The following is a 10,210-nucleotide window of genomic DNA, read 5'->3' on the forward strand; positions in this document are numbered from 1 at the left end:
ATTAAGGGTTAATATGACACTACCTGGTAGAAGTAGTAGTATCCAGGACCCAGCGCTCCGAGCGTTAACGGCACCTCTGGACTCAGTGGATTCTGGTCCGACGTCATGTGACACGGGCTGGTGGGTGAACTCAACGCTGTCGATGGTCACCACGGAGACTGGCGGCGGGGGAGTCCTGGTAAATAGTGCCGACTGAACTGCTGCAAAGGAAACGACAACAGAGTCCGGATCTTAGAGATGTTTGAGATGAAACCCAATGAAATAAAAGACAGATGAGCTTCAAATCTTCTATTTTATTGTTTATTTTATTTATATTTAGTCCTCAAACCCCAGCAGACGCACAAACCTTTTGCACTATTTATATTTAGTAGTTTAGTTGTTTTAGTTTAATTTTCTGCTCATATTTTGTCCTACTTGAACAACAAATAGTGTACATACTTTAATTTATAGTTTTTATATCTTCTAATATTAATAATATTAGCAATATTTTTACTGTGATATTCTTTGTTTTCTGTTTTTTGCACTGCTTTATGAAATTTAATTTCTCCTTAAGGGGATAAATAAAGGAGTTATCTTAACTTACTGTCTGAGTTTTTTATTCTATGTGCTTTTAGTTGCTTTTATTATTCGTTTTAGATTTATTTTCATGCTTTTAAGTGTCTCTTTATTACAGGTGAGTGGTCTGTGCTTTATTTATTGGTGGTTCTTGGTCATTATCTCACTATAACATTAAAGTTTAAAGCCCAGAAGTTAAATATAAAGTATTTCCAGGGATTTTTTTGATGGATTTCAATCATATTCCAGGTGTTTCCATGTTTTCCAGGATGTGTGTCGACCCTGACACTGAAACTTCACCAGCAGATTAAAATAAACTGATCTGAAACTGTATTAAGTTATAAACTTTAGGTTATGTGTTTGGTTTAACTTAGCTGTACATTGAGTTCAGGGCTAAATTACATGAAATAACCCATAATTAATGCGAAATAGTGTCCTAACTTAACTGATATTTAATCTCCAAAGCATCTGGGTAACAAACTTTACAAGCTGTAAGTTAAATTAGTTAAGTTAATAAGGTTTTCCCATTTAGAAACGACTGAAAACAAGCATTTGCAATACAGTTATGCAGTGAAAAACGTAGCTAAAAACCTCCGCAGTTAACGTCAGGTCTGGTTTGTTTTAACCTACCTGTTAAAGGCTATCCAAGATGAATTAATAACCTTTCTAACAGACTTTAGTTGGTGAAAAAGACTTCTGTAAATGTAGATTAAGTGAAGTTAGCTCGCCACCGTTAGCCAGCCAACGTCCGTAAATTGAACCATAACAACGTTAAAGGAGACTAACGGTCGCCGCCGAGCTACAGCTACACGTTACAAACTAATATAAACTAAATAAATGTTACGTAAAATGTCCCCCACTTTGTTTTTCACTGATCCCGATTGGAGAGGGGGGGAGCTCACCTGTCACCTGCACCTCCTGCTGCGTTCACGTCAGGCTCGATGTCTGGCTTTGTTGCGGTGCGTCGTTGCGGGGTTTTCCTCTTTCCGTTTGCTTCCATTAAAACAAACAAACAAACAACCGCCCGTTACCGTGAACTCTTCCCGACCTCTCCGGTTGCTATGGAGACTGTACGTTTCAATAAAATCTGACAATTGTGATGTTTTAATTTTATTTTTATGTTTATTTTATTTTTTTTTTAGGAATACTGAGGACACGAGGCCGCAAACGCATCTCCCGACATCCAACTAAAAACTAAAATTATATTTTTTTTAAATATTAGGACTTTTACGTGATTTATTTGTTATTATAGTTGATGTAAATCTTATTTCCCGACTTTTAAAGCCTCCACTCAACTATTTTGAATAAATCCTGGGAGGAAGCTGACAACTTTATTTACAGTTTAAGAGTCTAAAACTATGTGCCACAAAATCTGCCAGTTAAAAGTTTAGAAATAGGAGGAGTTTAGAAATACTGAGGTCCTCAAACGCACCGCAGATTAGCACCCTCAGAAAAATTTTCAAAATAAATTAAATAAAATTATCTCATACTTTCTAAATTACTTGGTTTTTTCCAATTTTATTAATGCAGGTGGCTTTCTGTTATACTTTCTGTCAATTATATTTCACAAGATAAAGATCTAAGTGAAGCCTTTATTTAATATTTGGCCTGTCAGTAGTCAGATTATTATTGGATTTAGCTATAAAAAAAAAGACCACTCTATGTTAGCAATGTGTTAATTGTAAACCAATATAATCTGAAAATAAATCTTGCAAAAAATCTTTTAAAATCTCTAATATATATAAATATTCATGTGAAATATAAAATATTATTTTCATTCAGTTAACGGTTTAAATATACTTTCTGTAAATTTATATCCAAACATAAAGATCTCAATGCTGTTAAAGAAAATAATAATCTGGGGGGTGCTGAAAACTTTCATTCTTGTTTTGTTATTTAAAATTGATTAATATATAAATATAAAATTCCCTCAATGGATAGAAAGTTGTGAAAAAATAACTGGACTCCTTATTTGAACGTAAACAGATTTCATAACTATATATTTATTGTGTTTGGAGAACTTTGTTTTATTTATTTATTTATTTATTAAGTCTAAAAAGACTTATAAAGCTTATAAAAGAGCCACCAGGTGGTTTCTAAATCATCCCTGCAAGTTTTTAAAATTAAACTTCTCACACAAAAAAGACCCAGTATGGCGCCTGCAGTACGCATAAATTCACTTTTACATCCTCATGAGCAAGATAAAAATTTAATGAGAAAAGATATTAAATTACACGTACAGTAGTTGGTTGGCTCCACTCACATTGTTCATCAAAAAGGGGGGAGAAGGAAACATTTTCACACAAGTTTGATCCTAATGTAGTTTTTCCCTGTAGCTATAAAGATACCGACAAAAGTGAAACAACCTTCAGAAATAAGATGCACAGAAAGAAGAGTCACGTGTAAACTAATCAGGATCCATTACTTTCCAAGTGTCAGGACTCAACCCGCACCCATGAGACACACGTCAGGGTGAAACTGTGCACAATTAACGGTTCCTACTCGGAGGAACTGGAGTGCTTTTATGTCTCTTGTGAAGAACACGATTAGTGATGAAGCTGAAGGGGGGCTCCTGAGATCAAGAGTTAATTCAGTGAAGTGGAGCCGCGTGGAGAGGAGGAGGAATCCTCTGACTCAACACAGTTCACCAAAGTTCATTGGAGAGAGTCTGCAGTGCTGGATCAGGAGTACAGGCACCAGTAGATGGTGTTGAAGAGCAGGTAGGACAGAGGGAAGGCGAGACGGGAGTACGAGTCGATCATGTAGCTGTTGCTCACCAGCAGGTCCACGTTTTCACGCACGGACCGCTGCCGGCGGAGGCGAGTCCCCTCCGTGGGCCGGATGTCTGGGGTTTGGGCCGGCGTGGTGAGGGGGTCAGAAGTCAGGGTGGGTGTGACGCGGGAGAACGGAGTCAGCTCGATGTCGTTGTCATGGAAACAGCCGTCGAAGGCCATCGCCTGGCTGGCGTTGAAGGTGGATGGGATCTAAAACGGCACGGAGAGCAGTTAGAGCTGCACTATCAATATTTTTATATTAATAATGAGTCAAATGTTCATATTTTCAATCAACTAAATTAATGTTTTAAAAGGTTCTTTTAGTGCCATCTCGTGGTGTAGTTGCAGATTGCTATTGCTATCCCATTTCTGCCAATAGATCCTCCTAAATGTTACACACTGGACCTTTAACTAGTAATTACAGCCGCCAGATAAATGTGTATACGTATAAAGTGCAATATTTCCCTCTAAAATGTCATGAATTGGAAATACTCAAGTACAGATACTGTTAATCTGTACTTAAGTGAGTGAATATACTTAGTTACATGACTTAGTTTGCATGAGAGGAGGATGTAATGCCTCTGTTTGGCCACTAGAGTGAGACATTAAGTAAAATATGCGTGTGCTGATTCTCTGTTTCCCTTCCTGTTGTGTTTGTGTGTGTGTGTGTGTGTGTGTGTTTCCTGTGCTGCACCTTCCCCCTCTTCATCTTCCTCATCTCCTCCAGAGTGGTGCAGTAGTTGACGGCCGCGTATTCGATCACAGACAGGAAGACGAACAGGAAGCTGGTCCACAGGTAGATGTCCACTGCCTTCACGTACGATACCTGGGCAAACAAACGCAGAGTCATAAGTGTGTGCATAGTCGACAGAAGAGACAAAGACTCTGAATTCAAGTATGAAAAGATAACACACAGGTTATATGTGAGGTTATAACGCACACACACACACACACACACACACAGCTGCTACCTGAGGCATGGACGAGGACACTCCGGTGATGATGGTGGACATTGTGAGCACTGTGGTTATACCTGCAGGAGGAAGAAGCAAAAAAGGTGTTTCAGACACAACAGGAGCACAATCTCCACTTTCAGATTGTTGATACTGATGTAATGTTGTTACCCAGGGAGACACGCGCAGGGACGGCCCGCCTGTCGATCCAGAAGGAGACCCAGGACAGGACGACCATCAGCATGGTGGGAAAGTACGTCTGCAGCATGAAGAAGAAGATGTGCCTCCGCAGGATGAAGTTAATGAACAGACGGTTGTACCAGCCTGACAAAAAAGAGAGCCGGCTTTAAGAATAACTATACAGAAATAGCTAATGTTGCTGATGGTCTCCTGTGCTTATATAGGTCACAGAGGCATCAGTATAAATTGAGACTGTTTCATAAGCAGTTAAAAACTCCCTTTTTACATTTAATCTGCCTGTTGGTTGTGATCAGGGAGGGATTTCTGTTCCTTGTTTGGTTTGAATACTTTTTAAAGTTAATAAAAAGATGAAAGGAACACATATTAACACTGTTTGATCATCTGGTGACCCCTCAAATTTGGTCGGACCCCCCTGATTGAAACCACTGGTCTAAAATATCATCGTATGCTGCTGCATTAAGGTTTAACTTCATTGGACCAAAAGTACACAAAGGTTTATAGACGGCAGTGTCCACATACTTTTGGCCATTTAGTAAAAACAATTATAACGCCGGGTTAGATTATATTGTATTATATTTGTTTTTCAGCCCTTTCACCATGAATTCAGGTTATTAAACCGCACACACACACACACAGACCGGTGCTGCTGTAGAAAGCCAGGCCACTGGAGGCTTGGAAATGCTCAATGAAGAACTGAGACAAGACGATCTCATCCGTCCTCAGAGAGTCGTTCCCATTCTTCCAGTAAAGCATCAGGTCGTTCTCATTATACGCGTCTGTGGAGAGAAAGTGAGAGAAAGAGAGAAAGAGAGAGAAAGAGAGAAAGAGAGAGAGGGAGAGAGACAAAGCGAGGGAAGTGTTCAGTGTCATGGAAAAACAGAGGAAAGATGAGAACTGGAAAAAGAGACAGAGTTTGTTCTGCTGGCAGTTGTCTGAGTTAATCAGTCACACATGTTGCTGTGTCACCTCATGATGTAACAACATGTGTGAAGTGTGTATACGTTTATATACTGTATATATGTGTGTGTGTGTGTGTGTGTGTGTGTGTGTGTCTCACAGCTCTCCAGCTCCAGCGAGCAGTTCTGTGTGTCCAGAGGGAAGCTGCTGAAGTCCATCGAGCAGAGAGCCGTCACAGTGACCCTGAAACACACAAACACGTAATGCAGCTTTCACTACAGTCATCCATCGTGTCCTGGATAGACCTCTCCTGCTGTTGCCAAGGAAACCAGAAGGTAGTTTCAGTCTCTTTCAATTTTCAGCGGCTTTTTGCCGGCGTGACATCTGAAATACTCTTCTGGGGCCAAAGAGTAGAGGAGGAGAGTGGAAAGTAGTTGATAGAGCAAAAAAGGATTAAGAAACCTTCAGTTCCTGTCGGTTTTTTAAACATTCCCACATTCAGAACATACTGGGGTGTTGGGCAGAGGCAAACTGCCTCTTGGGGTATTAAGATAGCTAAATATGAAGCCTAAAGGACATCTATGGAAACAAGTTAGTGTATTAATCACTGTAACAGCTGCAAAGATCTATGGATGGTAATGTTTGCACATTATGGTTAGACTAAAACATCTGAACAACTACGGAGGGATTTTCATTCAGTACAAACATTGATGGTCCCCAGAGGATGAATCCTACTGACTTAAGTGATCCCTTGGCTTGTTCTCTAGCGCCCCCACCAGGTCGAAGTTTTCCCTTATCTAGTGAAATATTTTAGCGTTTGTTCAGCGCTAAACTTAGATGGTGAACATCAACATGTTAGCCTTGTTATTGTAAAAATGTTAGCATTTAGGGTAAAAGCGCTGCTGTACCTACAGTGAGTACAGCCTCACAGAGCTGCTTTTATTTCATTTCTCAGGTGAAAATGATCCTTTTTCCTCTAACACCACCTTGAGGTTTACACTTTGTGGTTGAGACTGGTGGATGGAAGCCATGAAATGACATTTATGAATTCATGATTTATATCAAAATTGTTTGTGTAACTATGTCTGTACACTATACATCCTCGGGCCAAGATTTTTAATGTGTTGTTAATGACACTGGTCTGATTCTGGGTGCTGACACTGGCCAAAGTGCTGCTAACTAACAGGAGATTTCAGCTCAAGTCTGAACAAACGAATGCCAAAATCTGGCAGCCATATGTTGGACAGAATATGCTCACATTTGGTCATGTGGTGACAAAACGGTATAATTAAAAACGGACGTGGTCTCTGTGAGGTCATCCACAGGTTTCTGAAGAGCTCAGTGTGTCCAAAAATGGTCAAAGACGAGTGGAGCTGAATGTTACTGAAAACAGCCTATGACAGCATCCAAAGAGGCCACACCCTTATTTATGCATAAAAATTCACCTAAATTAGTTAAAGAGGCCAAAACCATTTTTTTCTACCAGGCTGTAAACTGTAAATGTAAATGTATTTCTGCAGTGATCTGCCTCAAGAGGCCGTTTGAGGAACTGCAGTTACTTTCCCATTGCCTTCATTTGCAGCCATTTGGACAATGGGAAACAACACACCACTGATTGGATGGATTTTCTTTCTCTTTGGTGTAATTGGATGTCTTCTTTAGCATCTGTGAGTACCTGACGCTGTAGAGGATGTTTCCGTCGGGGTAAACCCGCAGCATGATGTTCTCCATGGTGGTGTCGTGGATGAAGGAGCGCTTGGAGTGGACGAAGAAAACGTCAGGAACCCAGATCTTCTTCACGAGCCTCGAGTCAAACGTCCTGCTCTGATTGTTTCGGGACGGAAAAGCCAGCCGCTCGTCTTTCCAGTAGTGCCGCAGGTACAGAGTCATGGTGAAGTCCTGTAGGGTAGAAACAAAGCAGATATTTGCTTTGTATATCCGCTTTATTCAATTAATTAACAATTACACAACTTTTATTTATGTGTATCTTGATTATTAGTGTTCCTACGTTTGGATTTTCTTTTTCTTTTGGAATATTTGGCTCATTTGATTTCCTTTAAATCGTGGATTTGTATTAAACAATGCTGAAAAATAAGCTTGAACAAAAACAAATTGAACAAAAAAGGTTTTCAGGCTTTCTGTAAACACAGGAAGGGAAAACCTTGATGATTTGAAGTATGTCTTCAGGATGGTGTCACTTTTATTTCGGGAGTACTGGAGCTGAAAAGAAATCAGTGACAGATGAAAGGGACATTTTTCTGCAGAAGCCAGAGGACAACAATGCGGACTGAAGTGATCTACAGACTACATGCAGATTTTGACCGTTCCAGTGAAAGCTGCCATGACAACGTCGTCCTCTCCACCGATTTATCTCTCTCTTTCGGCTGCAGGAACTCGATAAAGCACTTGTAAGTAAGTGGCCGGCTGAGTTGAAAGCAGAGCCAGCGAGGGGGTCGCAAACCAGATGAGGTGGGACCGACAGGAAGTGATGTCAGAGCAGCCTGAAGTAGACATCACAACCGCCTGAAGTTGCAGCATATTATCAATTTAACGGCCGTAATATGTTGAAATAAATGGAAAAACCTGCCCAAAGATTCTGACACTTTATGTGTTAGACGTAACAGAGTTGCTCCTTAGAAATTTAGATAATTTTCATTAATGCTTGGTCATTTTCTTTGTCCCCTTAGGTCACTTATTTATTTTTAAGGTTCAAACTTAAAGGTGCTTTTAAGATATAAAGAAGACAACCTCAAACTTTAAATATTAAAGGTTCAGTGTGTAGCATTGAGGAGGATCTATTGACAGAAATATAATATATAATATTCATAGGTGTGTTTTAATTAGTGTATAATCACCTGAGAATAATAATTGTCGTGTTTTTGTTTCCTTATAATGAAAAGTTTTTATCTACAGGGGGAAAGAGTCATCTACTATGGAGGCCGTCATGTTTATACAGTAGCCCAGAAGGTACAAACCATCAACAGTGGCTTTGAACAGGGCTTTTCATTTTTTTTAATTTTTTTTTGGCCATCGTAGTTTCTCCTTCGCTGTTGGAAGGGAAGGGTGAAACGAGGGAGATGCAATCCCAAAGTTTGGACCTTTAACTTGTAAGGATCAACAGATCACTCTCAAACATAGAGTCAATATATATATAATTAGTTTGGTTTTTACCTTTAACAGATGAATTATCTGCAATTTAACAGCTGAACACTGAATTCAGTGAGCAGTGCAGATCTACTTGTCTACCATGTTCACCAGTGGACAGAAGTTGCCTGAAGTCATTCTTAATGAGGTATGTTAACCAGTCAAAGCTGGATAAGCTGGAATTTAAGCTTGAGGTTGAATACTGGGAGTTAAACAGGACTTCCTCACCATGTTGACCTCTGAGATGCTGTCGATGCTCTCCACTTGCACATCGATGCCCACAGGGATGGCTGCACCTGAAAACATTAGTTTGGAATTTATTGACTTTATTGACTCTAAACTCATAAATCATGGTAGAGAGACAGAACAGCTCTCAGGAGAAACATTCAGCCTTTGAAAAGTACTCTCTCTTCTCACATCACCTGAGGAGTTCTTCACAAACCTTTGATCTGCAATTTGACATTTTGCTTGTGTGTATTCAGGATCTTGAAACTACTTGTCTGTATTGTATTGTCACAATACATTGCAGTAAAGAATAGCAGGTAAAGAATTGTAGGTAATAAAGCTGGAAAAGTTAATGAAGGATTGAACAATAGTTTCATACTACACCAACAGTGACCTTTCAAAGAGTCTCTTATATCAATTTTTCAGAAAGCAGTGTTGATGCTAGAGGCAATAATGTGAGTTTACTCCAAAGTATTAAAAAACCAGCACTGAAACCTTCAGTAGAGAGTCTTTGTGTCCCATGGTGGTCGTTTCAGAGGCCTTTTCCACCCAAACACGAGTAAAACAAACACATAAAATATGAACTAATTTGTAATAAACCAACTGTCAGCAGCCTCTCTCTCGTCTGTCTCCTCAATCACATAATGTGTATTGGCCTTCGGACCTCATTTTGGTCAAACACTGGTAACAACATCGTTGGTCCTCGCCACCGGCTCACCACAGCCGTCAACATCTGTCCTCCACACTCCCCCACTCCATCCGCCTCATTAGCAGATTAAGCTTGTTTAAGGGCTAAACCTGAACAACCTGATTTGTGCACACAGAGCAGAAATAACACAGAAAAACAAGCTTCAATCTCGGCTACTTACTCTGCCTCCACAGAGCAATCATGACCTGGCAAACGGACATCTGTCTGCCCTGTAACCAACTGTGATGATGTTTGGTGGTCAATCTACTCGGGTAATTTTAGGATTCATCCAATCGCTGCGGTCTGCAGACTAAAAAGCTCATTCCTGACTCGACCACAAGCATCAGCAATAATTCTACTGTTGTCTTGAACCCATAAAAATCTGGAACTGTAATCTGTAACACTTAAAGTATGTTCTTTAGAGTCAGTGTTAAAAGTTTAGCAATGAGGGGAACTTTGAACTTTCGTCAGTATGTTTAAAAAAATGTCTGCATTTAAAGCAGCTTGAATGGGCTGAAAGTGGGAATGCTTTTAGACATCTAGGTTACATTATGATTGTTTAATAGCATTTAAGTAAAGCAGGTCCTTACTGCACAATCCACTACAGTTATTTCTAATGTAAAAACAGTCCATTAAAACCCAAGTAAGCAAACATAAAGCACAATAATTAGAAAGAGCTTTAATAAAAAACAATATGTGGTATCTGATGGTCTATACATTAAAATTACATTTTATTATAAGATTCAAATGATATTTTGTTAACATATATAGAG

The 10,210-nt window shown here is 39.6% G+C and overlaps 2 protein-coding genes across 2 annotated transcripts in view; both read right to left on the bottom strand.

The window, feature by feature from the left end:
* The window catches only part of LOC118324765, a gene marked incomplete in the record, with an annotated part of 5,786 nt that extends 5,591 nt beyond the window's left edge, over positions 1 to 195 (bottom strand). The window contains 1 exon segment of the mRNA XM_035657227.1: positions 24 to 195.
* Positions 196 to 2,894: 2,699 nt separating this feature from the next.
* The window catches only part of LOC118324773 (gamma-aminobutyric acid receptor subunit rho-3-like), a 16,962-nt gene continuing 9,646 nt past the window's right edge, over positions 2,895 to 10,210 (bottom strand). Inside the window, exons 3-10 of the mRNA XM_035657238.1 lie at positions 8,753 to 8,859; positions 7,056 to 7,279; positions 5,541 to 5,623; positions 5,122 to 5,259; positions 4,454 to 4,606; positions 4,301 to 4,362; positions 4,024 to 4,155; positions 2,895 to 3,539 (exon numbers count right to left, since the gene is read on the bottom strand). Of these exons, the coding sequence (XP_035513131.1) occupies positions 3,237 to 3,539; positions 4,024 to 4,155; positions 4,301 to 4,362; positions 4,454 to 4,606; positions 5,122 to 5,259; positions 5,541 to 5,623; positions 7,056 to 7,279; positions 8,753 to 8,859 (1,202 nt within the window). The 3' untranslated portion in view covers positions 2,895 to 3,236. The remainder of the gene's footprint in view (positions 3,540 to 4,023; positions 4,156 to 4,300; positions 4,363 to 4,453; positions 4,607 to 5,121; positions 5,260 to 5,540; positions 5,624 to 7,055; positions 7,280 to 8,752; positions 8,860 to 10,210) is intronic.

Source organism: Morone saxatilis, unplaced genomic scaffold, assembly GCF_004916995.1.
Source record: "Morone saxatilis isolate NCDOM2014 unplaced genomic scaffold, NCSU_SB_2.0 Contig0, whole genome shotgun sequence".
Classification (NCBI taxonomy): domain Eukaryota; kingdom Metazoa; phylum Chordata; class Actinopteri; family Moronidae; genus Morone; species Morone saxatilis.